The sequence below is a fragment of the Dermochelys coriacea genome, chromosome 9, assembly GCF_009764565.3.
Source record: "Dermochelys coriacea isolate rDerCor1 chromosome 9, rDerCor1.pri.v4, whole genome shotgun sequence".
NCBI classification, from domain to species: Eukaryota; Metazoa; Chordata; order Testudines; family Dermochelyidae; genus Dermochelys; species Dermochelys coriacea.
Genome location: NC_050076.1, coordinates 65,139,288 through 65,166,353, shown reverse-complemented (window position 1 = coordinate 65,166,353; position 27,066 = coordinate 65,139,288). Strand labels below are relative to the sequence as shown.

At 47.8% G+C, this 27,066-nt stretch overlaps 1 protein-coding gene across 4 annotated transcripts; it reads left to right on the top strand.

Moving 5' to 3' along the window:
• The first annotated feature begins 549 nt into the window (after nucleotides 1–549).
• On the top strand, nucleotides 550–27,066 carry LOC119861107 (fetal and adult testis-expressed transcript protein homolog). Of its 4 annotated transcripts, none has more exons than XM_038415639.2 (7): nucleotides 550–698; nucleotides 14,372–14,599; nucleotides 16,427–16,590; nucleotides 18,572–18,657; nucleotides 21,243–21,398; nucleotides 23,772–23,850; nucleotides 24,394–27,066. In XM_038415639.2, exons 2-7 carry the CDS (start codon nucleotides 14,398–14,400, stop codon nucleotides 24,523–24,525), a joined length of 819 nt encoding a protein of 272 aa, XP_038271567.1. In that variant the 5' UTR covers nucleotides 550–698; nucleotides 14,372–14,397; the 3' UTR covers nucleotides 24,526–27,066. The 4 variants fall into 4 exon arrangements, with proteins under 4 accessions (XP_038271567.1, XP_043348211.1, XP_043348210.1 ...); XM_043492275.1 differs by lacking the exon at nucleotides 550–698 and adding an exon at nucleotides 757–978; XM_043492276.1 differs by lacking the exon at nucleotides 21,243–21,398.

Sequence of the window (27,066 nt, the reverse complement as noted above, 5' to 3'; positions counted from 1 at the left end):
TCTGTGCAGGATACTGTACACAGAACAATGGAGGCCTGGTCCAGGACTGGAGCTTTTAAACACTATGGCAGTACAACTAGTAACTTCCTTACAAAGAATTGAAAGCAGTCTCCTGGGAATGGCAGAAGAGCATTATCTTAGGGCCCTTATGAGAGGGAGAAAAGTCTAGTGGTTAAAGCTTGAGGATTTTACTTCTATTCCTGGCTCTGCCTTGGTGAAATGATCCTAGACCAGTCACATCACCAAGTCTGCCAGATGGTAGCCACTTATCTCTCCCTGACAGGTTGAAGTCATTAGTGTTTGTAAAATGCTTGGAGGTCCTCAGAAGCAAAGTCATGTAGAAAAACAAAGCGTCACACAGCCACGAAGAGTTACCTGTTTGCCATGTCAGAGACTAGTGCTGGATGAAACTCTCCAGACAGGAGGCTTGAGGGAAAATGCCGAACATATTGTGTGCGTAACAAGGTAAGTGGATTTCTAACTCCCACAGACAAGAAGACAGGTGCTAATTAGCCACCTGCCATGTCTCATTAACCGGCCCTTCTGTCTCTTTAAAAGAGTGAAGGACAGCTGTATCATTCAGCCAATCCCACAGCTTTCCTGGAGCCTAAACTGCCAAAATGGGAGGGATCAGGACTTCTGGGGTTGACATCACTATCCAGCTGATTGCAAGGGACCGGAAGAAGAGTTGTTTACAGGTTAGTAAGTTTCATTAACAAACTGGAAATAACACAAAAGTACCATGAAGCTAGTCAGCTGAAAGGGGAACAAAGTTGGCTAGAGCAAAGGGGGATGGTGGGTTTGTGGCTTTGGAAAGGGTGCACAACATAGTAAAGTTTTAGTTTCCTTTCTGGAGCAATTCACTCTGGAGTTGCCTGGACTAACTACACGAACGATTCCAGTTTCTCTCTCTTCCTAGCTGCGGCCTGACAAAGACATAAGGCTCCTGGCTTAGCTTTCTTGACTTTACCCTGGCAGGTATGTATGCCTGTGACTTGCAGGGAGAAGTGTGCTTACAGAGCTTCCCTATGTTCCAGGGACAGGATCAGGACTGGGGAGGAATGATTGTTTATCTTGGGGCAGGGGCGATTGGCAGCTGCCTAAGGTGAGCTGGAAACAAATCTCTCTCCTGACTGGAGTTCTGCCTCTTGATTTCACGATAAGCCTGGTGCAATTTACCTTGGGCTGTTTCCCTCCCAGCTAGGGCTTCATTGTTGTTTTCTGTAGGGAAAATTAAACGAGTTCTCTTTTTGGAAGTGGGGGTTTTCCTCTCTGATTTGTATTAGGCTGGCATATGTAATCGCACACACTGAAGAGTATGTGATACATATACCAGCCTAACAGGGCAAAGCCAGCCCTCCTGTTCCTCATGGTTGGAGCTCAGCTCTTGCTGCTTGTGATATTACAAGGCCCCCTCTTGTGGATGTCAGTAGAGCTCATTCTCTACTCTGCCTCCCCTGCTATTGCTGTATATGTTGCTCGCCTCCTGGCACATGGAGCCCACCTGCTTTTCCTTCCTTGGCCCGATGCCATGCTGCAAGCCAGGCTGCCGCCGGAAGCCTTTGGCATCAAGGGCAGAGCTTGATTCATTAAGCAGGACAATGCACTTGTTTCCGATAACACCTCTGCTACTTGAGGTGTCCTGGAGTGCTTTCTGCGGGGACGGGTTACCTGTGGGAATGCAGTCACTGTGCAGGCAAACATAGCAGTCACTGGATCAAATTTCCAATCTGGTGTAGGCATATGTCAGGAGAGTTACTTCTACCCCCGCTGGCTCAGAACGTGGCCTGTTAAGCAATCCACAATAGCTCCTACCCAACTGCCACAGTTCATGGAGAGTTTAATGAGACTAAGCACAAAATGCTGGTCATCCTTTACTCTCTGTGTAAAGCACATGACACCCTCCAAGTACAGGGAGCCCGAAGTGAGCTTGATTTTAACATCTGATCCAAAGAATGGATTTGTTAGCAATGCACTGTCCCCTTGCTAGTGCCTAATAAAGTCAGTGTTTGGGTCAAAGCTGTGTGTGTGTGTGTGGGGGGGGAATCTGAAATGCTCCTCCAGCGCTTCTTGTCCCCCAGCTCTGCCAATGCACCTCTAGCCTAAATCTTCAGTCAGTGCCTCCTGCTGTCCCCCTACTAGGCACTCATAGCTCCATTCATGTACCTCAGCCCTCCCTGCCATTCCGGTCCCGCCCACCCACTTGCTCTGCCTATCCATCTCAGTCCCAAACCTTCAGCACCTCTGATTCATCCCTGGGCTCTCCATACAGCTCTGCCAGTGCCCCTTCGCCCTTGCTCTGCAGCACCCTACATTCCAGCAATGGGTGTTGCCTAGTGTTCCGGTCCTCTCTTTACAGTAAGATTGACAAAGTTGAGGCCAAAGAAGTCGCTTCTATGTGTGACTTGAACAGGATTAGACCTTATGTCTTCAGAGGAGAAGGGCAGATATTCCACAGGGTCCTTAATACACATTTAAACCCCCATCCAGCACTTGTGGGGTCACATTACCTGGCGAAGCTTTTCATGCAGTAAGGCCAGGTGGTTCCCTCCAGACAAGGGGCTCCTGAGTGCCCCCCCCAGGAAGGGTTGGCTGAGTCAGAAACTCTCTCTGACTTTTGATGCTTAAAATGCAGAGAATTGGCCCAAAAACCACTCCTGTTCTACTGATGTGATGGGCTCGCTATGCTGCTGCAAAAAAAGCCCTGAAGAAAGGTGTTTATGTGGTGCTTGTTTTTTTTTCTTTTTTTTTTTTTTTAAAGAAGGAAATCCATCTGCTTGAGCGCTTCTTTCTCATGTATTTTGACAGCTGAATTTTTAGTCTTAATAGTCTGACTCTCCTTGGGGCCTACGTCCTCATTCCCCTCTGGTCCCTGAGCTCTTTAGAAGCTGTGATATTTCCATTGGTGATTAGAAAACGAACAGATCTTCTGCTGTGCACGAATTGAGCATAGCTTCTTTTAATGTCGATTTTCTAATGACCCACATTGCTTTATAACACAGCAAAAACCTGAAGGAAAAGACCATAGATTGCATACACTACAGTTGTTATCAGTGAGCTAGGGTTTGGAGAAAGGGCCTTTCTGTGAGGGTTCATTGACTCTGGCATTTACTTTGTCTCTTGGTCTACCAGGGCCTAAATCAGGGGTGGGCCAACGTTTTGGCCTGAGGGCCACATTTGAGTGAGGAAATGGCATCCAGGGCCATGAATGTACGGCTGGGGCAGGGGGTTGGGGTGCGGGAGAGGGTTTGGTATGCAGGAAGGGGCTCAGGGCAAGGAGTTGGGGTATAGAGTGTACTGGGGACTCACAGTTGGGGGGCAGGAGGGCTGCAGGGGGCTCAGGGCAGGAGGTTGAGGGTAGGAGGGGTGCAGGGTGTGGCTGGGGTGCAGAAGGGTTCAGGGTTTGGGCTTCGGCATGGTGCTGCTTACCTTGAGCCAGTCCAGGGTGGCAGTGGCGCGCAGCAGGGCTAAGGCAGTCTCCCTGCCTGCCCTGGCCCCATGCCACTCCCAGAAGTGGCTGGCACAATGTCCCTGCGGCCCCTAGGGGATGGGGGGGGCAGAGGGCTCCGTGTGCTGCCCTTGCCTGCGGGTACCTTCCCCCAAAGCTCCCATTAAATGTGGTTCCCTGTTCCTGACCAACGGGAGCTGCGGGGGACGGTGCCTGCAGGCAAGGGCAGCACATGGAGCCCTCTATACCCCCTCTCCCTCAGGGGCCATGGGTACATGGTGCCAGCCGCTTCCAGGAGTGGTGCGGGGCTAGGTCTGGCAGGGAGCCTGCCTTAGCCCTGCAGCACCACGGGGTTGGTAATCCCGTGGGCCAGATCCAAAGCCCTGATGGGCCAAATCCAGCCTGTGTGGGCTGTAGTTCGCCCACCCCTGGCCTAGATCTACTGATCTCCAAGGCTCGCTGCAAGATACCTCTATTTTTTCAGGATTTGGGGGTCTGGGATGGATGAGAGGACAGAGCTAGTTTAAGGATGTGCTCTGCAGACTGTTCTGGGATAGCAGTGTGGGGTACGTGCTGTTATAGCTTGTAACAGGTTTTTAGAAGTGCCTGTCACTGCTTTAGCATCTGCATTCGGGCCCTGATTCAATACAGCAGATTAAAAAAAAAAAACGGTTTAGTGGACTGGGACTCCTAAAATGTGGCTTCTATTCCTGTCTCTGCCACTAGTTTGCTGGATTATCTTGGGCATGTCACTTCCCCTCACCATGCCTCAGTTTCCCCCCCATCTTGTGTAATATTGTAAGGTCTTTGGTACAGTGACTCTCTGTTGGCCTTTGTTAGGCCAACAAGGATCATTTATCTGTTCTGACTCCGGCATAACAATCTATGAATGGACTTAATCATATGCATAAAGTTCAGCAGCTGCTTTTCTGGAGTGCCCTGATGCCACTATATAAATCCATGGAATGCCCACACTGTGTGCAGGTCCGGTCATCCCATATCAAATAAGATATTAGAATTGGAAAAGGTACAGAGAAGGGCAACAAAAATGATTAGGCACATTAGGAACAGCTTCCACAGGGAGAGATTAAAAGGATTGGGACTTCTCAGCTTGGAAAAGAGACGACTAAGGTGGGAGGGGAGAATATGACAGAGTCTATAAAATCATCAATGGGGTGAAGAAAGTAAATGTTTACCCCTTCACATAACACCAGAACCAGGGGTCAACCAGTGACACTAATAGGCAGCAGGTTTAAAACAAACGTAAGGAAGTATTTCTTCACCCAGTGCACAGTCAACCTGTGGAACTTGTTGCCAGGGGATGCTGTGAAGGCCAAAAGTATAACTGGTTCAAAAAACTGGCTCAGTTCACAGAGGATAGGGCTATCTATGACTATTAGCCAACATGGTCAGGGACATCATCACAGGCTCTGGTCTCCTTAGCCTCTGACTACCAGAAGCTGGGATTGGATGACCAGGGATGAATCACTCAATTGCCTGTTCTGTTCATTCCCTCTGGGACACCTGGCATTGGCCACTGTCGGAAGACCGGATACTGGGCTAGCTGGACCTTTGGTCTGACCCATATGGCCATTCTTCTCTTCTCTTCTAATGGGGCTCCAAGGAACAACTCAGTTGAGGATGCCATTGAACTGATACTTGTCAGGAGACGCCTCCACTTTGATGCTGTGGAACAGACCTGAGGGGACGCAGCTCCCTTGAGCATACACTTGAAAGCAGGAGATTCTAACAGTTGATGTCAATTTAAAAAAAAAAACTTAAGTAAAGATTTGACTTGATTAATGAAGAGAGAACTGCCTGACTGAGGCAGGTGGTAAAGGGAGACTGCTGATCATGATGGAAATGGGTTGCTTCGCAGTCACCTGGTCCTTCCACCGCACCCACTCCTCTTTCTTTAACCTGCTGTGCTCTCTCATAACCCTGATTGTGAGCTCTGGGGCAGGGATTGCTTGTTATACTATTTGTACAGCACCTACTGCAAAGGTGCCCTGATTCTTGATTTTTGGGGCGGGAGGGGGCCTCCAGGTGCAACCATAGTGCAAATAATAAAAACTTGCCCTCTGATGGCTTTGAAAGTCTCCTGCAATAGAGTCTTTGGGCCAGGTCTCTGGGCCTGGTCAAGCTGTGCTCAGTGCAGAACCTTGAGTGAGGGTCAAGATGGGGAGTGGCTCTAAGGTCCCTGTTGGCTCTGTTGAGCCTCCGCCCTGGGGGCTGAATCAGCCACCAGTATGACTTAGAGCAGCATGAGGGCGGCTCTGCATGAAGCCATTTAGTCTCCTCTGCCAGCTGACAATGGCTGCAGCGCATTGTACTCTGGCTCCATGCTATCCCAGCCCACCCAGGGTGTCCCCTATGTTTGCAAAGGAATGCGGCACATAGAACTGGGTACCAGGGCTTTACAGCACCCTGGGATTCCCCCAACATCAGGGCAATCCCCAACAACCCTGTGCTCTTTGGACCATCCGAGTGGTACAAAGGCACTGGGTGTATGGGCCAGGATATGGCCCTTTTCCCCTTCGCAGCAGCAGGCTGTCTGGCTGATGTATTTTTCCAGTTAGATTTAATGACCCACTAAACACATTTTTAAAGTGACCAGCCCCTGCAGCCAGATGATAACTATTTGAAACTCCCATGGTTGGCTCAGCAGAGCCCCTTTACTCAGCCATAGGGGACCATGCATCCCTCCTGTCTGAGGCCAGCCTTGGGCCGAGCAAACCCCCAGGAACATCTGGTGAGCCAAGCCTCTGGACTCTCTGATTGTGCTACCTGCATGTTGGTTTTGGGGGCTGTCTGCCCAGCCTGTGAGGGTGAAGGGATCGCAGGGGACCGTCGCAAGGAGAAGTTGCAAAAAAGAAAAGGAGTACTTGTGGCACCTTAGAATACAGACTAACACGGCTGCTACTCTGAAAGGAGAAGTTGGCATCTCTGCAGGGTGGTGCAGTGCCATCCATTGCCCTGACACCTCTGTGGGTGTCAGGACAGGGTGGGGAGGAGCTTGTGCATCTCAGACCCCACACAGAGCCAAAGGCTTTGGCACCATGGTGGATTCAGAGGAGAAGCGAGTGGGTGACTGGGCAGAAAATCAAGTCAATGCTACTAAAAATAGACCTGGGGGTGTACTGCCATTAACAAGGCTGGGCCCCAGTGCATTCATTTGTGTTCCTGAAGCTTCCTCCTCTGACATCCTCTCCCTTTTGGTGCCTCCGCTCCCTTTGCCATCCTTTAGGTGGTCCTTCTCCTCTCTGAGGTTCTGAGCTGCATGGCGCCCCTGCTGGGCTCCCTGGGGAACTGCAGCCTTTGTTATGGAAATCCTGATCTAGCAGGGGACCGGCTAGTGGGGACAGGGTGTGTGGTTGGAGGTGTGGAGTGGGAGGTAGCCAGGATGACTGAGAAGAGGGATTGGTCTGAGATGTGGCTCTGATTGGATTCTCAATCTCCTTTGTCTCCTCCCTACCCCCATCCCCCGGATGGAAATAGCCTCGCTGCTGGCCTGCTTCTCAGTCCTTCCCTCTCCCTGCTGCTGCCGAACCTATAAAGAGAACAAAAGCTGGGGGAGGCTTTTGGGACAAGCCATGCTGCATGTTTTCTTCCCTGCTAAAATCCTCTTTTGCCATTAATGCCTTCTCCGACACCTGGCTCTTATACAGTGCTTTACATCCAAAGAGCTTAACAAAGGGGGAGGAGGGGCCAGTGTCATTATCCCCATATTACAGAGGGGAAACTGAGGCACAGAGCGGGGAAGTGACTTGCTGAAGGCCTCTCAGGCAGAGCTGGGAATAGACCCCAGTTCTCCTGAGTCCCAACCTAGTGCTCTATCAGCTTAGCTAGGCTGCCTCCCCTGTGGCTGTGTGAGATGGGGAGCCCAAATCATCTTTGTGCTTCCCCTCCACTCCCACCCTGGAGAGAGCTGACTGCACCACAAACTTGAATGAATTTGGTGTGATCTCCCTAGTGCAGATGGGGGAATGGAGGTGTGGGGAGACTGACTTAACCAAGGTCGCTTAGCGAGTCAGTGGCAGAGCTGGGAGCGGTACTCGGGTGCTTTTCTCCTCAGCATTTATTCTCACCCTCTTGCAGCCCCATGGAGAGCACCTCTCTCTGCCTGACTTCCTGCTGTGCCCAGCTAGTGTGGCTTGTTCTGCGAGGTTTCTAGCTTCAAAAGAGCAGCTGCTGGGGGGTGGGGGCTGTGGCTAGAGCCCCAGTACCTATCTGATGATGATTTGATTTTCTCTAGGGAAAAGGAATTGAGCTGTTTTAAAATAAATACACAGCAAAATTCTCTTGGCTGGCGAAATGTTTCTTGAATCCTTCCTGGGTTGGTATTCATACACACCTTTACCAGAACTGCTCCCCTCTTGCTTTTCATCTTTTTTTTGTTACTTTTTGGGGCAGGGCCCATAGACTTTTTTTTTTTCCTCTGTTGTTGTTTGTTAAGCATATTTGTCACAGAAGTTCCTAGGGACAACCTGCATTCATCACCCCACTGTGCAAGGCACTGGCTACTTTTGGGATCATCTCCTTGACATTTGTCCTAACAAGGATCTCAGCTCAGACACAACCCACCTGTTAGGAAGTTCGCTGTTGCACATCTTCATAGGGGATTGTGCTTTTGTCTGGGTGCCTTGGAACACATGGAATTTACTCTCTCACCCACCAAAGCCTTCCCTCTAGCTCAGGGGTTCTTAAACTTCATTGCACCGTGACCGCCTTCTGACAACAAAAATTACTACACAGCCCCAGGAGTGGGGACCAAAGCCTAAGCCCTGCTGCCCTGGGCAGGGGGGCCAAAGCTGAAGCTTAAGGGCTTCAGCCCCAGGCAGGGGGCCTGTAACCTGAGCTTGGGCTTTGGCCCTGGGTGGTGGGGCTTTGGCTTTGGCACTGGGCCCCAGGGAGTCTAACACCAGCCCTGGCAACACCATTAAAACAGGGTAGTGATCCACTTTGGGGTCCTGACCCATAGTTTGAAAAACGCTGCCTAGCTCCTCTCTCATAGCTTTTTAAACAATAAAACTGCTACAACTATGGGGTATGCCTACACTACGAAATTAGGTTGAATTTATAGAAGTTGGTTTTGTAGAAAGCATTTTTATACCGTCGATTGTGTGTCCCCACACAAATGCTCTAAGTGCATGTAGTTGGCGGAGTGTGTCCACAGTACCGAGGCAACCGTCTACTTCCAGAGCGTTGCACTGTGGGTAGCAATCGCACAATTTCTGCAGTCTCCACTGCCCATTTGAATTCTGGGTAGAAATCCCAGTGCCCGATGGGGCTAAAACATTGTCACAGGTGGTTCTGGGTACATATCGTCAGGCCCCCTTCCCTCCCTCCTTCCATGAAAGCAAGGGCAGACAATCATTTTATGCCTTTTTTTTTTTTTTTTTTTTTTTTTTTCTTGTTACCTGTGCAGACGCCATACCACGGCAAGCATGGAGCCCGCTCAGCTAACTGTCACCATATGTCTCCTGGGCGCTGGCAGACATGGTATTGCATTGCTACACAGCAGCAGTTTATTGTCTTTTGGCAGCAGACAGTGCAGTATGACTGGTAGCCATTGTCAACATAGTCCTGGGTGTTCTTTTAACCAACCTCGATGAGGTCAGGCGCACATGGGCAAACATGGGAGTGATTCAGCCAAGTCATTTCCCTTTTAAGTTTAGTTTCGTGGCGATAGTGCACTGCTGGTAGGACTCAATCTTTTAATCTGCAGCCAGCAGAAGATGATGGCCAGCAGTCATACTGCACCATCTCCTGCCAAGCACCCAGGAGATGACGATGGCTAGTGGTCGTACTGCACAATCTGCTGCCAGCAAGATGTATAAAGATAGATAAAGTGGATCAAAACAAGAAATAGACCAGATTTGTTTTGTATTCATTTTCTCTCCCTCCATGAAATCAATGGCCTGCTAAACCCAGTTTTGAGTTCTATCCTTGAGGGGGCCATTCTGTTTCTCGCAAAGCCACCCCCTTTGTTGATTTTAATTCCCTGTAAGCCATGTCGTCAGTCGCCCCTCCCTCCGTCAGGGCAACGGCAGACAATCGTTCCACATCTTTTTTTTTTCTGTGCAGACGCCATACCACGGCAAGCATGGAGCCCGCTCAGATCACTTTGGCAATTAGGAGCACATTGAACACCACACGCAGTATATGCAGCACCATAACCTGGTAAAGTGAAACCGGGCAAGTAGGCGACATCAGTGTGGTGACGAGAGTGATGAGAACATGGACACAGACTTCTCTCAAAGCACGGGCCCTGGCAATGTGGGCATCATGGTGCTAATGGGGCAGGTTCATGTGGTGGATCGCCAATTCTGGGCTCGAGAAACAAGCACAGACTGGTGGGACCGCATAATGTTGCAGGTCTGGGACGATTCCCAGTGGCTGCAAAACTTTCGCATGCGTAAGAGCACTTTCATGGAACTTTGTGACTTGCTTTCCCCTGCCCTGAGGTGCAAGAATACCAAGATGAGAGCAGCCCTCACAGTTGAGAAGCAAGTGGCAATAGCCCTGTGGAAGCTTGCAACGCCAGACAGCTACCGGTCAGTCGGGAATCAATTTGGAGTGGGCAAATCTACTGTGGAGGCTGCTGTGATTCAAGTAGCCAAAACCATCAAAGATCTGCTGATATCAAGGGTAGTGACCCTGGGAAATGTGCAGGTCATAGTGGATGGCTTTGCTGCAATGGGATTCCCTAACTGTGGTGGGGCCATAGATGGAACCCATATCCCTATCTTGGCACCAGAGCACCAAGCTGGCAAGTACGTAAACCGCAAGGGATACTTTTCAATAGTGCTGCAAGCACTGGTGGATCACAAGGGGCGTTTCACCAATATCAATGGTGGGATGGCCGGGAAAGGTACGTGACGCACCCATCTTCAGGAACGCTGGTCTGTTTCAAAAGCTGCAGGAAAGGACTTTCTTCCCAGACCAGAAAATAACTGTTGGGGATGTTGAAATGCCTATAGCTATCCTTGGGGACCCAGCCTACCCCTTAATGCCATGGCTCATGAAGCCATACATAGGCAGCCTGGAGAGTAGTCAGGAGCTGTTCAACTACAGGCTGAGCAAGTGCAGAAAGGTGGTAGAATGTGCATTTGGACATTTAAAAGCACGCTGGTGCAGTGTACTGACTCGGTTAGACCTCAGCGAAACCAATATTCCCACTGTTATTACTGCTTGCTGTGCGCTCCACAATATCTGTGAGAGAAACGGGGAGATGTTTATGGTGGGGTGGGAGGTTGAGGCAAATTGGCTATGCACAGCCAGATACCAGGGTGGTTAGAGCACAGGAGGGCACGGTGTGCATCAGAGAAGCTTTGAAAACCAGTTTCATGACTGGCCAGGCTACAGTGTGAAAGTTCTGTTTTTCTCCTTGATGAAACCCCTCTCCTTTGCTATAAGCTAACCACTCTTCCTTTGATCACCACTTGCAGAGGCAATAAAATCATTGTTGCTTCACATTCATGCATTCTTTACTAATTCATCACATAAATAGGGGGATAACTACCAAGGTAGCCCAGGAGGGGTGGTGGAGGAGGGAAGGACAAGGCCACACAGCACTTTAAAACTTATTGAATGCCAGCCTTCTGTTGCTTGGGCAATCCTCTGGGGTGGAGTGGCTGGATGGACGGAGGCCCCCCCACCGCGTTCTTGGGTGTCTGGGTGAGGAGGCTATGGAACTTGGGGAGGAGGGTGGTGGGTTACACAGGGGCTGTAGCAGTGGTCTGTGCTCCTGCTGCCTTTCCTGCAGCTCAACCATACGTGGAGCATATTAGTTTGATCCTCCAGCAGCCTCAGCACTGAATCCTGCCTCTTCTCATCACGCTGCTGCCACCTTTCAGCTTCAGCCCTCTCTTCAGCCTGCCACCTCTCCTCCCAGTCATTTTGTGCTTTCCTGCACTCTGACATTGTCTGCCTCCATGCATTCGTCTGTGCTCTCAGTGTGGGAGGACAGCATGAGCTCAGAACATTTCATCACCTGTGCGTGGTTTTGTGGTGTGGTGTGGTTTTTTTTTTTTTTTTTTTTTTTTCCCCTCCTCCCCTCCCCCCCCCCCGCCTTCCGATCATTGCTAGTCTCTGGGAAGGAGAAGATCTTGTAATCCTTGAAACACATGCAGCTGGTGGAGGAGGAAAAAAAGGGATAGTGGTATTTAAAAGGACACATTTTATAGAACAATGGGTATACTCTTTCACAGTAAACCTTGCTGTTAACATTACATACATAGCACATGTGCTTTCGTTCCAAGGTCGCAATTTGCATCTCCCCAGTGCGTGGCTAGCACCTCCATCCTTCCCCCTCCCTGTGGCTAACAGCAGGAAACATTTCTATTCAGCCACAGGCAAACAGCCCAGCAGGAACGGGCACCTCTGAATGTCCCCTTAAGAAAAGCACCCTATTTCAACCAGGTGACCATGAATTATATCACTCTCCTGAGGATAACACAGAGAGATAAAGAATAGATGTTGTTTGAACGCCAGCCAACATACACTGCAATGCTTGTTCTACAATGATTCCCGAGTACGTGCTACTGGCCTGGAGTAGTAAAGAGTCCTACCATGGTGGATGGAATAAGGCTGCCCTCCTCAAACCTTTTTGCAAAAGCTTTGGGAGTACATACAGGAGAGCCGCGAATGCCAGGGCAAATTAATCATTAAACATGCTTGCTTTTAAACCATGTATAGTATTTTAAAAGGTACACTCACCAGAGGTCCCTTCTCAGCCTGGCGGGTCCGGGAGGCAGCCTTGGGTGGATTCGGGAGGGTACTGGCTCCAGGTCCAGGGTGAGAAAAAGTTCCTGGCTGATGGGAAAACCGGTTTCTCTGCTTGTTTGCTGTGAGCCATCTTCCTTGTCCCCAAAACCTACTTCCATGTTGCATCCATCTCCATTGAAGGAGTCAAACAACACGGCTGGGGTAGTGGTGGCTGAACCCCCTAAAATGGCATGCAGCTCATCATAGAAGCAGCATGTTTTGGGCTCTGACCTGGAGCGGCCGTTCGCCTCTCTGGTTTTCTGGTAGGCTTGCCTCAGCTCCTTAAATTTCATGCGGCACTGCTTCAGGTCCCTGTTATGGCCTCTGTCCTTCCTGCCCTGGGAGATTTTGACATGTTTTGGCATTTCGAAAACTGTAACATAGTTCTGATAGCACAGATTCCTCTCCCCATACAGCAATCAGATCCTGTATCTCCCGTTCGGTCCATTGTGGAGCTCTTTTGTGATTCTAGGACTCCATCATGGTCACCTCTGCTGATGAGCTTTGCATGGTCACCTGCAGCTTGCCATGCTGGCCAAACAGGAAGCTGAAATTCAAAAGTTCGCGGGTCTTTTTGTGTCTACCTGGCCAGTGCATCTGAGTTGAGAGCACTGTCCAGAGCGGTCACAATGGAGCGCTCTGGGATAGCTCCCAGAGGCCAATACCGTCTAATTGTGTCCACAATACCCCAAATTCGACCCGGCAAGGCCAATTTCAGCGCTAATCCCCTTGTCGGAGATGGAGTAAAGAAATCGATTTTAAGAGCCCTTTAAGTCGAAAAAAGGGCTTCGTCGTGTGGATGGGTGCAGGGTTAAATCGGTTTAACAATGCTAAATTCGACCTCAACTCCTAGTGTAGACCAAGGCTATGTTTGCTGTGTACTATAACTTTTAAGTTTTGAAAAGCCCCTCTTCATTTATGAGGAGAGGCTGAGGGAACTGGGAACTTATTTAGTCTGCAGAGAAAAGAGTGAGGGGGGGATTTGATAGCAGCCTTCAACTAACTGAAGGGGAGTCCGAAAGAGGATGGCGCTCGGCTGTTCTCAGTGGTAGCAGACAACAGAACAAGGAGCATTGGTCTCAAGTTGCAGTGTGGGAGGTCAAGGTTGGATACTGGGGGTGAACTGATTCACTAGAAGGGTGGTGAAGTACTGGGATGGATTACCTAAGGAGGTGGTATCTCCATCCTTGGAGGTTTTCAAGGCCTGGCTGATATGATCCAGTTGGGGTTGGCGCTTTGAGCAGCGGGTTGGACTAGATGACCTCCTGAGGTCTCTTCCAACCCTAATCTTCTATGATTCTCAGAGGATGTGACCATTTTCTTAAAGGCACACTAGGGCTGCTCAGAAAACAAGCCCTTTTTTTTTTTTTTTCCAGAAAATTGCTCTGAAAATGGCAGCGGGGAATTAATTTTTGTTGAAATTTCCCAGGGGAAAATTTCAGCTTTTTCCCTGAAAGAAAATAAACATTTTTGTTTGGTTTTTGACAATACTTGAAAATTTTGTGTGGCCAGAACACTCTTTTCATATAAAAAAAATAAAATTAAAATTCTGAGTTGAATTGAAAACCCAGTTTTCCCACAAAAAAACAAAACCTTTTTGGTGGAAAAATTTTGCCTGGCTGTACCATGTATACTGTGCTCTTTCTTATGGACAATTTACTACTTTCTTACTGCTGAATGTAGATGGCATGCTCTTTGCATGTGGAGAAATGTGAGAGAGAACATGGTTTTCCCCTTCTACAGGAATTTTCCATTTTTAATCATTATCAGAATCTTTTTGTCTCCTCCCACCAGCTAATTCTTAGGGTGTGCTGTTGTTTGGTTTTAAAAACAGTGTCCGTGGTGTGTGGGGGTTTTTTTTTTTTTTTTTTTTAATTGATTACCTCTGCTATTGGCCTGCTGGGTGACCTTGGGCAACTCACTGCACTGCTCTGTGCCTCAGTTTCCCCAGTATCATCCCCCATTTCACAGATGGGCACCCTTGTAAAATACTTTGAGATCTGCCAATGAAAGGCCCTGTATGAGAGTTGGGGATTATTGTTACATTTGCTTCTTAAATTGTGCCCACCATGGCAGGATGTGAGAGTGTTTGGTGTTGATAGCTTTCTTTCAGTGCCGTGCTGGCTTTTTTATTTTAATTGTGTGACCTCACAGGCTGCCAAAATGAGGCTGGGAATGAAATGATGATGTGGCCATTTCGGGGCCTGGAGGGGAACCGAGCCCCATGCGACCTGAGCTTCATGGAGGCCATCAATCAGCGCATGCAGGTGCCCAGCAGGCTGCAGGTGGTGCATGAGTCCAACCCACTGGAAAAGGAGAGAAAAGCTGAGGAGCTTCGTCCTTCCTTCCGGATGCACATCCCTGATAGGCTGTCGCTGGCAGGTGATGGAATGGACCGGCTCTGACTGGACGTGGACTAGCACAGAGCATCAAATGCAATGGACTCTGTGTAGCATCCCCCATTGGCCAATCCCAACACACTTTGCACTGAGAGTGGGGACAGAGGGTTTGTTTTGGAGAATTGCATCGGCTGCTGCTGGGGAGGGGGGAAGCAGGAGCTGGAGTGGCGAAGAGGCAAAAGATCTGTCTTCCTGTAGCATGAGGGAGGTGTAGGGAGGAGTGTTAGAATGATGGGGAAAGTGAGTGGGAAGTGATGTTCATCACACCCTAGTAAAGGTGTGAAAGGGCCCAATGGCAGGGAGGAAATGGGCTCCAGAGAGATGAGGGAGGAGAGATTACACTTTCCAAGTGTGGAGAGAAGATCCAGAGTGAAGAGGCAGAAGGAGGTAGCTGTGCAGTATGGCAGGTTAGCTGGAGCAGCATGAGTCTATGGAGAACTTTGAAAACCATGTGGGAAATTGTGGATTAGGTCTGGAAGTGGATATGAAGCTAGAGATAGTGATGGAGGCGGGAGCAGTGTAGCTTTCTGGGGCAGCAGAGTAGTCCTGCCGCTACATTCTGGGCCCTAGACAGCAAGGACCCAAGAGAGACTTAATTAGCCAAGAGGAAGTGCCAGAGATATGAATGAGGGTTAAAGCAGGGCCACGGTGAGGCTGGTTTTGGCAGTGCTTGTGCAGCTGCTGACAGGCAGGTTTGCAGATGTGGGAGCAAAAACGTTTGGGATGAATTGCGCTGATTGTGCAGCCACAGGGCAGAGGGCTTGAGGTGGGTGGTGTTCAGCCATGGTTAATGAGTGTGCATGCACTCATCAGCGAGCTATAGAGGGGAGGAGGGAAAGATCCAAGATCCTCTTGGTGCCACTCAAGCTGGCTAATATCTTGGAGTCCCTGCTTGGGGGAGGTGGAGCTACAATCTGTATTATCCGGATCTTCCCCCCTCCACCCCTTGGTAGAGTCTCCTCCTTGGGATGCCAGGTAAACAAGGACCCAGGGCCCCTATTCTTTGAACACCAACTCCCAAACTGCAGTGTACTAATCGCTTTGGAGCTATATCGTAAGTGACTTTCCTTCTCTGTGCCTTGAGAGTAAGGCTGGCTTATCTTCAGCACAGCTGGTGGTGTGTCCGAGGAATGCTTTTGCGTGGTGTGTGGTGGTTTTTTTTTGTTTTTGTTTTTTTGTTTTTTAAAAAGAGACTTGGAGGTAAAACTCTGCTTACCACTCTGGAGCCTGGCTTTTGGGGAGATTGGCCACCAGTCAGCGTGTTCAAACTGCTGCCGTCAGTGCCAGATGGCTCTACTTGTTTTCATGGACCTTAGAGGCTAAGTAGGGGCATGGTTAGACTCTGCCTGAAGCAGTGAATGTCTTAGAGGAGTTTTGTCATTGTTCTCTGTTCAGTTTCCGGTCCATGCAGGTGTAAGAATTCCCACATGGGATTTCCATGTACCTGTGGGAGAGTAGTTTGAAGCCTGCCCCACTTTCAGCTAAGGGGAAGAGTGCTGCAGTGATTACTGGAGGGAGGGAGGTGGGGAGGAAATCCTGAAATGGATTTCTATGGGAAAACCTGGAACAGGCACCAGATAAAGACTGCAGACAACGACTGTCAAAGCTGCCGGTGTGGGTGGTTTTTGGTTTTGTTTTTTTGTGTGTTTGTTTTTTTTTTTTTTTCTGGTGGGGTACTGTATTGGTAGTCATAGAAACACAGGGATTTTGACATCATTTCCCCCCCCCCCCCCCCCCGTCTGAACACGATGCTGTTATGTTCTGGGATATAGGCAAATGTTTCTAACTGCCCGCTCTTTCCTCTCTGTAGAGATGATGGATGATAGTCAAAGGCCTCTCCTGTTGAACCAGCTAAGGCAGCACCCCTCTATTGTGCATACGCCTCAGGACCCCTCCACCCAGCCTACAGGATTTGGGGAGCTCCTGTTTCTGGACACCACGACCCAAACAGGCACCCAGAAACGCAAGCGATCGGTACTGTATCTGGAACAGACTTGGGCACTCATAACAAAGCAGTCTCCCGGAGGAAAAATTCCTGGGATAGTGAAATTGTCCCCAATGTCATCTTCCTCCTGCATCCCATAGCCCACCTGATAGTGCCGCGTACCTGTGACAAAGTCCTGATTTAAGTGACAAGACAGACAACGTGTAAAAGGAGAGCTCCCACCTCTGCAGAATAGCTCGATAGGATGACTCATGTCGTAGTAGACTCCTATGAACTCCGGTTCTGTCCAGAACAAGAGATCTTTGAAGGGGTTCTCTCTCAGTTTATTTTTGCCCCAGCACTAATGTCCACTGCTGTTATCTCCTCTAGGCAGAATGTGTTCTGGTGCCACTTTGTTTCATGTGGTATGTCCAGTGCTTAATTTGTAATGAAAGAGGTGCTGGGGCTCAAGCAATTTTTACAGTCCTAACAGATACAGCAAGCCCAGAGGTGCCAGAGCTACGAACTGCCAAGCCTAGTAGTGCTGGGGCTCAGCCCTGGCACAAATTAAGCACTAGGTGTGTCCCAGATATAGGCCAGATGGGCGGTGGGATCCCTTTTTAACCCTCCTACTGTGTCAAACAGGAAAAGAAGTTAGTTTTGTCAGTATTTGGGATCAAAACAGTGTTCAAAAATCCAGTATCCAATAATCCAGAGACAAATTTTTACTCTAATGCAAAACTAATCTAGAAGAAAGAAGCTGTCTTTTGTTCTCCAAAGCTTACAGGTAGAAATCTTGCGTCTTTAGTCAGCCAGACATTCCAACCAGGCCTTCTCTAAGGCACCGTCACCCACTGGAGCATTACAGGAGTGCTAGGATATGTAGAGCTTAATTTCTTTCTCTTCAAAGCTCACTCATTAATCTAAATGCCAGCTCCAACTTTTCTGGCTCCAGTCCGGTCCTGGCTGTGAACTGAAACCAAGGGAAATGCTTCCACAGCTAGCTGTGAAAAGAAGCTACCAAATTTCATGTAGCTCTACTGTGGGTGATAAGGGAATGCTGCTGCTGGGAAGGGATGACACTGCGTGGGATGGTCACATATGCACTTCAGGCCCAAGGTCAAGGTTGTTCCATAAAACCTGAAGGTAGTGGAAATATTTCCAAGAAAGGTTGGCTCACTGGGCCTTCTGCTCCTATGGAATGGCAAAACTCATCTGTTTCCGCCCACCCGTATATTTTAAGCCTCCTCATATGCTGTGGCAGGAGGCTAGTCTATGATCAAACCAAGGCATAAACCGGTCAGTCTAGCTTTGCTGTCTGAGCCAAATGAAATGCAAGAGAATAAACAAACTTCAAACGAGCTTGTATACAAATTCTTTCAGCTTCAATAAGGGGTTTCATTTGAATATGACATTTGCATTGAGACTGTCCTTTTATGTATTCTCGTGGAGCAAGGCTGATCATGGGCAAGGTTGGTGTGGAGATGCATTTTGGCATATGCTGTTCCAGGATCTAAGCACAATATGTCACATTAATGCCTTTATGGCCTGAATGCTTGCATAATTATGGCATAATATATTGTGTTGCACTGTATAAGAAGTGGGCTAAGATAACTACTGAGTAGCTTGGGAGTCTATTGCCTAAATAGGTTGTTATTATGTTACCCCAGTGGCAGAGTATGAAATTGAAATCGTTGCCACGGTCTTTACTCAAGGCAAAACTCCCATTGATGCCAGTGGGTCTTTATTGGAGTGAAGACCATGGGATCAGGCCCACGTGGCTGTGAAAGCACATTTGTTTACCTTGATAAAACCCACTTGGCACTGTAGTTTCACAGTAGATATGGTGGGGATGCAACAGAGCTGTAGCAGTTCCAATGAATTACTGGGGTTTTTGCCCTCTGCTGCCTCCTACCCCTGGCTGACAATGGCAGAGCATAATGGATGCTGTGGGATCATTGAAGAGTTGAATGAGGGGAATGACTCGCAGAGTCAGTACTAATACTCTGGTTTGTGTGTGCGTTCTAACAGACCCACCATGGCAGATTGTGGAAGGAGAGAAGTCCGAGCGAGACCCCCCAGATGGCCTTGCGTTGCACGAGCCAGAAGCCTGACCGGTAAGAACTGCCAGGGGCTAATTCCCAGGCTGAATGCTCAGCCTCTCTCTTATTGTGTTCAGATGGCCCATCGGCCCAGCAGAACTCTCACACTATGGAAGGCATGATCCCCATCGATCTAAGGGTATTGACAGGCAGCGGCATGGAAGGAAGGGACCAAGCCCATGTTGGCAAGTTCTTGCTCTTATTAAATGATGACCCAGCATCAGATGATCCATCCTCTCATGTGTGTGATCCTCCGTACGAAGTGCTCTCCGCTCACTGAGGGCTCAAGGCCTTGTCAGCTCTTGGCCTTACTGTCATGCTGAAAAGTGTGGCTGGTGCCTGGTCAGCCTTGACCAGCTCAGGCTGGACAGGCCATGTTTCTCGGAACCATGTTGATCTCCCTCCTTGATCTTTAACAGCATGCTGGCCTTCTCTCGCACCGTCCATCTTTGAAGGCTGGAGCCCTTCACCAGCAATACGTTAAGATTCTGAACACCTTCCTGAGCTAGGTGTCATCTCTGTTTTACTGAGGCACAGAGAGGTTGCCCCAATGTTACACTAGCACATCCGTAGCAGAGCCAAGGATAGAACTCTAGCCTGCTGACTCCTGGAAACACAATCCTCCTTCCCCTTTTGCTAATGCTATGAAGGCTGACTTTGCCAAGGGCTGGCAGGGCATGGTATGCAAGGATGGCTGTCCCTGATTACATCATTCACAGAAGCTAATAGTCAGATACCACAGTAGTGAGAGCGGTATAAGCAGATGGGTCACCAATCTATTGACTCTGAGCTGGTGATCCTGGTTGAGCAAAACTATCATAGAATGATAGAAGTAAAGATCTTGAAAGATAATCTAAGCCGTAGCCTGCGCCAAGACTGGACCAAGTATACCTAGACCATCACCTGTTCTTACAAACCTCCAATGAGGGGGGGTTCCACAGCCTCCCTTGGTTACCTATTTCAGTACTCAACTATCCTTAGACTTAGTTTTTCCTAATATCTAATCTAAATCTCCCGTGCTGATTACTACTTGTCCTATCTTCAGTGGACCATGGAGAACAATTGATCACTGTCCTCTTTATAACAGCCCTTAACATATTTGAAGAGTGTTAGCAGGTTTCCCCTCAGCCTTCTAGTCTCAAAATTAAACATGCCCAGTTGGTCAGTTTTTCTAAACCTTTGATCATTTTTGTTGCTCTCCTCTGGCCTCTCTCTTCAGTTTTCCCATATCTTTCTGAAAGTGTGATGCTTAAAACTGGACACAATACTCCAGCTGAGGCCTCAGGACTGAGTAGCATGGGATAATGACTTTGTCGGTCTCTCATACGATATTTCTGTTAATACCACCAAACCCCCCCTCTCCCCCCCCCCGAAGCATGGTATTAAACTTTTTTGCAGCTGCATCACATTCTTGGCTCCTAGTGAATCAGACTATCGCCTCTAGATCCTTTTCAGCAGTACTACTGCCTAGCAAGCTATTCCCCATTTTGCAGTTGGGAAGGAAAAAATAAAATGCACAAGTGAAGTACTTTGCACTTGTCCCTATTGAATTTTATCTTGTCGAATTCAGACCAATTGTCCAATTTGTCCAGGGCATTTTGAATTCTAATCCTGTCCTCCAAAGAGCTTGCAATCCCTCCCAGCATAGTGTTATAAAATCTGAAGATAAGCACATTCTTCACTTCATTATCCAAGTAATTAATGAAATATTGAATAGTGGCCAGACCCCTTGATGGACCCCACTAGATGCTTCCCAGTTTGATGGCAAACTATTGATAACTACTCTGAGTTAGATCTTTCAACCAGTTGAGCATCCACTTTATAGTCATCTTGCATCCGATGAAGTGAGCTGTAGCTCACGAAAGCTTATGCTCTAATAAATTTGTTAGTCTCTAAGGTGCCACAAGTACTCCTTTTCTTTTTGCAAATACAGACTAACACGGCTGCTACTCTGAAACACTTTATAGTAGTTTCACCTAGACCACATTTTGCTAATTTGCTTATGAGGAAAGTCATGTGGGACTGTCAAAAGCCTTTGTAAAATCAAGATCTATTACATCTACTACTCCGCCACCCCCAGTTCACTAGGGCAGTAACCCCATCAAAGAAGGCAATTAGGTTGGTTTGGCATTTGTTCTTGACAAATCCATGTTGGTCATTACTTATTACCCTATTGTGTTCTAGGTGCTTACAAACTGATTGTTTAATAATTTGGTTCAGTATCTTTCCAAGTATCGAAGTTAGGCTGATTGGTCTATAATTTCCTGGGTCCTCTTTGTTCCCCTCTTAAACAAACAAACTAGACAGGTACTATGTTTGCCCTTCTCCAGCCCTTTGGGACCTCACCTGTCTTCCATGAATTCTTGATTGTTTGTTTGTTTTTAGCTAATTTAAGTATCCATTCCATGATGCCTGGGTGTAAGTGAGATGGTACCCTTGCTAACTACGTTCCACTGTAAGGCTTGGTGCAATCATAAGGATACTGAGAAAAGTCAATCCTGGGTTCCCTGGCACACCAGTGCAAAGGGAGGGGGAGGGGTACTGCAGCCCAGCCCAGCCCAGAAGGGAATAACCAGAGTGATTCTGTGTATGCCCTGCAGGCCAGACACAAGCCCACTGCCCAGACCCCCATTCCCTCCATTCCTTCAGAATGGCAGGATCTACTCCCTGCAGAACATCTTCCAGATGGTGTACTTCCTGGGTCACCTACTCTTCCACCGTGTTAAGAAGTCTGCCCGAGACCGTGCTCAGCTCAGGTGACTATCTGTCTTGCTTCAGGCCTGCATCTGCACAACTGTGTGTAGGTGCTGTCGCTTTTCACATTCCTCAAAGACATAACGTGGCATGAAGCAGAGATGTGCTTTTTAACCCATGGGGGCAGCGCAGCAGGAGAAGAGCCGTTAAGAATATTCTCTTGGGGCCTTTCATGCTCTTTGCTGCTTTACTAATTGCTAGCCTATGATGACGGGGTGAGGGGAAACTAGCTGTGCAGTCAGCCTGGACTATCTGAAACTCTGAGCTAGGCTTCTGGCCACCTGCCTCTGCTAACATCAATAATTCCCTTGACTGTCCCAAATTATCTAATGTCTCCTGTGACATTATCATGACTCAGGTTATTGCCTTAATGTTACATGAGTGCTAGGGTTCTGCATTAACACTGCCTAGTTGGTTTTATTAAATGGGTTTGGGGCAGGAAAAGGAGTCAAAATCCAGAGCTATTTGGCGACAGATTCCATGATCTTGAGCCTCTGATGTGGGTTTCAGATTCAGCAGCTCTCTTCTCTACAGAGTTTATAATCTTTGTAGGTTCCCAACACCAGTGGCTATAACTCAGTCATCCTTCAATTACCTTTCAGGATCCTATTATGCTGAGCTATGTAGCCCCTGGAATTTACACATCTGTGTTGTCAGCAGGCTAGGACCTCCGTAATCAAATGATTTTGAGGAAGGACAGGGGAAATGGAAGTTATATTGTGTAGACACAAAGTGACATTCACACATTTAAAGCTGCTTGACTAATGTTCTTCAAACCTGGCTTGTTTTTGGAAGTCTGTTTTCTCTACAAAACCAGCCTAGTTTGAAACTGAGTTTTGGCTATTTTTTTTCTCTTGGCCAAATGCACCATTTCTAATAGATGAAAAGTTTATTTTCACACACAGTAAAAAAATGACAACTGATTTTGCTCCAACGTTCATAACCAGAAACAAGCCTTTGGTAAATCTGCTGCTAGATGACATTCTTGAAAGTTGCATCAGTGGAAAAAGGTAATTTTCAGTCTAGACCATAATGGTCACTACCCAGACCTGGCATGATTTTTTTTTTTTTTTTTTTTTTAAATTAAAAATTGTGGGTTATTTCAGTTAATATTTTATGTCTGGTGACATCAACACTGCTGCATCACAATTATTTGTTTGTTTGTTTATTTTTACTTTTGTCATTGTATTAGTTATATGAAGATCAGCGTCCATTTCCTTAAACCTCGTCTTACTGTCTTGGATTGTGGTGGTTTCCCCAGAGCAAACTTTGCAAACTAATTCAAATCCACAGAGATCTCCCATCTGTCTTATATGTATGATACCATAGTCCACATTCTGGGCCAGAGCCTCTCGAACAGTGTAAATTGGGAGCATTGAAGTCAGTGGAATGACATCTGAGGCTGGCCCATATTTTATAATTACAATGAAATCTGTTTGGAGCACTGTTAGAAAAGTTGACTCTGAAAATGGCAGCTCCCTTTTTACCCAGCCTGTCCTCTCGAGTCCTATCTGCTGACTTTCCTGAAACAAAGCTGTTACTCCCAGTAGCCCCGCAGAATCAATGCGGTTATGGGAGAGCAAGATGGAGCTTTTTCTGTCTCACATGGGCAGGTCTGTCACTAGTGCCGATTGTGGGATCTTTGCTACTGTTGATGTAAGAAGCAGACAGAACATGAATGGTGGGTGTTTTTTGTTTTGATTTAGGGCCTCATGTAGAATTTCTCCTGAAGGCAATAAGGTCCTTTGCCTAGTGAAGTGACCCTGCTGGAGATCATGCAAAGTAACTAGATAACCCTCCTTTAACAGAGATCCATGGCTCATGCACTGGGACAGACAGTCACCATTTGATTTTTAATGGAAAAAAAACAGCAGCTTTATACATTATGGGCCAGATCCTCTGCTGGTGTAAATCAGCATGGATCCATAGATTTCAATGGACCTATGCCCGCTGAGGCCTTGGCCCTGATTTGTGTTTTGATGACTGGGGGGGGGCAAACTGCCAACTGGTAAATATCACATTCTCTATGCCCCATATGTTGGGATTCTAACAATATAGACACAGCTGTATAACACTATCCATTGCAGCATGCGCTGTATATTTCACAATGATGGTAACTGAGGGCTGCATGTTGTTAGGGTTTAAGTGGCTGTGGTGTGGTTAAAAAGACATGCTACATCTCCACAATAACATCTGGTGGGTCCCCCCCCCCCCCAGCCCCGCTCAGTGTTTTTGATTTTCCCCGTCCAACAGGTGTGCTTTTTGTGTGGGTAACCCTTTCCTCACCTCTTCCTGGCTGTATACATGAGCTGATGTGACTGCATCTCTTGATCTCTGTTTGCACATTTGCATCTCTTTGTTTTCCTTCTTCCTAGCTCCCAGGATGCAGGGCCAGCCTCAGAAAGCTCCCTGGAGGAGGTGGGCGTGACTGACATCATAGCAATGAGGAAACAGGTGAGATAGAGAGGAGACTTTTGCAACTGGACTCTCTGTGAAAGCTGCTTAAGGGATAATGAGAGCAGGTACCAGTAGTGGGCTCCTCCACAGCTAGCTTTCTTACATTGATCCAAGCCTTCCCTCTTATCAGGGTGCCAGCAAGGGCAGTGTATCTGTGGGCTCCTCTCACAACCAATGCTCCTATACTTGGAGCTGGCTGTAGGGATTTTACTGTCCTAAGGCAAATGGGAAGGTGCTTGACCCTGGCAGACTCCAGTCACTGACACTAAATGGCCCTGATGCTCTGCTGGACCCTAACATTTTGCTTCCTTAAGCAACTGCCTGCTGTGTTTGTGTGGTCCAGATGACGACCCTTTCCACACCAGGACAGTCTCTCCTGCTAGGAGAGGTAGATCTGGAGCAGCTGTAAGCTCCCACCCTGGCACTCAGTGCTGTTGCACCAACCCTACAGAGACACCTGCTGGTAGAAGCTAGGGGCAGCTTCCTTTATACCCTCATTTGCTGCGTAACTTGTAACTGACCTGGCTGCTTTTTCTGCAGTTGAACAAAATCTCTGGGAGGCTGCGGACTCTGGAGGAGCAATGTACTGGCTGGCGTCAGAAGGAGCTTCTGGTCTACTCTGTGCTAGTCTCTGCATGTCTTATCAATACCTGGCTTTGGCTAAGGAGATAAAGAGCCCTACCCATCCCAGGAGAGAGACAGCCTCTATGTGTGGATGGGGGAATCCTCACTAGAGCACTTATGAACAGTAAACTCAGTGTGCTTCTTAAAGTGATTGGCCCACTTCTCCTAGTGTAGATTCCCTGTGGATTTGAGACCTTTGGCCCCTATTGGAGTGAAGATGAACAGACTGGGATGTACCTGCAATGCTGGAGGAAATGTGTGTGTGTGTGGGGGGGGGGGTGAGGGTGAGGAGTGAGAACTGCAGGGCTGGTTCTCTTGCCCATGCAGCCAGTGCCTACAGGAAAATGTTTGGGAGGGTTGGAGAAGGCTTGCTTATAAACAATGAATTTTGGTCTGTGTCCTGCGGCTTTGCTGCTTTGGGCTGTGGCTTTATCAGATTGCTACTGCTCTATAAATATAACTATGGTGTGGTAAGCTGGTTTCGGTTAGTATCTGGATGGGAAGCCTCCATGGATATCTCAGACACTCCGAGAAGTAGTGTTTGGTCGTTCAGTAGGTGGTCCTCTATTTCCTCTGCATCTGCACTGAACTGGCACCCCAGCCCTCTGTTAGGGGATGCTAGGCTGCTATTGATGCCATCTTTTGGAGGAGAGACAAAACTGACCGTCTAGGCACTTGTGGCCATCAGAAATTCCACTACATTTTGGATATGGTCAGCCCTGGTCTGCTGATGAAATTCCAGCTGGATAACTAAACATTGACTCAAGATTCCCCTGTAGTTTTATTTAGGCCCTTCTACATCTCCTGCCCTAAATTCATGTTGGGTGGCTGTGCACTTTTAAATGGTTACTATATCTTATCACAGGGAAGGCTGCATTTTTGTGTGTGTGTGTGGGGGCAGGGGCGAGTGAAGCAATCCATATTTATTTAGCTTGTAAGGCACATTGGTATCCTTGAGACTGCCAGGGGCTCTGTAAGATCGCTATCAGTGTTCAGGTATTGTCTAGGAGTCTGGACGATGACTTTGGTATTTGGGTGTAAAGGGGGGATAAATGGGATCTCCTGCTTGGAGCATATCCGCTAGATAATTGAATGGCTTATCAACTCTTGTAGCACTCCTGGAATGCATGGGGCTACACGTTTGGGCTGGGATAGAAAAGGATTGTTCTGTGCTACAGTAACTGGTGTGGAGCTGTTGTCAATATGACCTCCTGAGCAACTGAAGTGGCCCTAAGATGCCGACAAGGATAATTCTTGGCTCATTATTGGCTAAAAAACTGCCATGTGATGAGTCTGGAAACTGTTGCCATCCACCTTCTTGGATCTCCGCAATCTTCTGTTTTGGAATGATGGAAACCATTCAGCTCACGTACACAAATCACTTGCTTAGCTCTCTTGCAGCCCACTATGGTTTTTGCAGCGGCATCCAACTTCACCCCTCATTTTGAACACTGATTGTGTGCAGTAATATTTATATAGCGCCATCACGCTAAGCACTTTACAGACCTGTCGGAAAATGGACCTAGAGGGCTTGCAATCTAAATAGACAAGGTACAAATCTAAGAAATGGGATGGATGGTACGTAGCAGGAACCAATGCGACTGAATAAGCGCACACTAAAATGCACCATATTGTATACTTTCATAGCAATTCATGGCTGTAATGGGGACACTTCCAGTTAGTTCTGATGTATGCATCATTACATACACCCAGAGTTTAGGCCAGATTTTTAGCCCAGTTGTAAGCAGGCTTCTCTTATTCCATCTATAAATAAACACGGATGGCAATTTAGTCATTTAGATGTCTAAGTACCTGATTTACAGGAATGGGTATGTGGCGGTTTAAATGACTTACATTTTACCAATTAACCAGGCCTATAAATCAGATACTTGGGCACCTAAATAATCGACCCATAAATAACTCTGGGTGCAAACTGTGCTTTGGGACTGAGCTGAGGAGAACATCAAGATTTATTACAGCAGAAGCTGAGATCTGCTGATTGTTCAGCTGTCTCACCATGAAATGATGGTGGGTGCCTGGGTTGGGATGGCTATCTGCCTACAGGTGCTTCCTTCATCTCAAGGTTAAGGAACAGGTGTGAGGGAGTATGGCAGGGATCTTGTAGTGCTTCTGCCTGGGTGACTGGATTTTAGTCTGCAGGGCTGTCATTCCAGCTTCTCTTATCCCTTTTTGGGAGGGACCACACACATTCCAATAGGGATTAGATGAGCCTGCTCTTCAGTCACATGTAAAGTCAAGAACGAATCTGCTACAATTTTGCCAGAAATGTGTGTGCTCTTGTGGTGGCCCCTGCCAAGAGATGTTTGCGGTAGGAAGCCATGCTTTCCAATCCAGGCTAGAGACTGATCCTGTGGGGCATCCAGTGCCCTCACACTCCTTGAAATCATTTGGAGCAGGAGTCGCTCAGCAACTTGCAGGATCAGACCTGTTGTGTCTACTCAGAGGGCAGTTGGTGAGTAGACACTAGAGGTGAAATATGGGTTTATTTTGTATAAGGCAAATGCCCTGCTGATCATATGTGTGTATAAATCTGGAAATATCAATAAATAAAAAGTATTTTTAAACAAA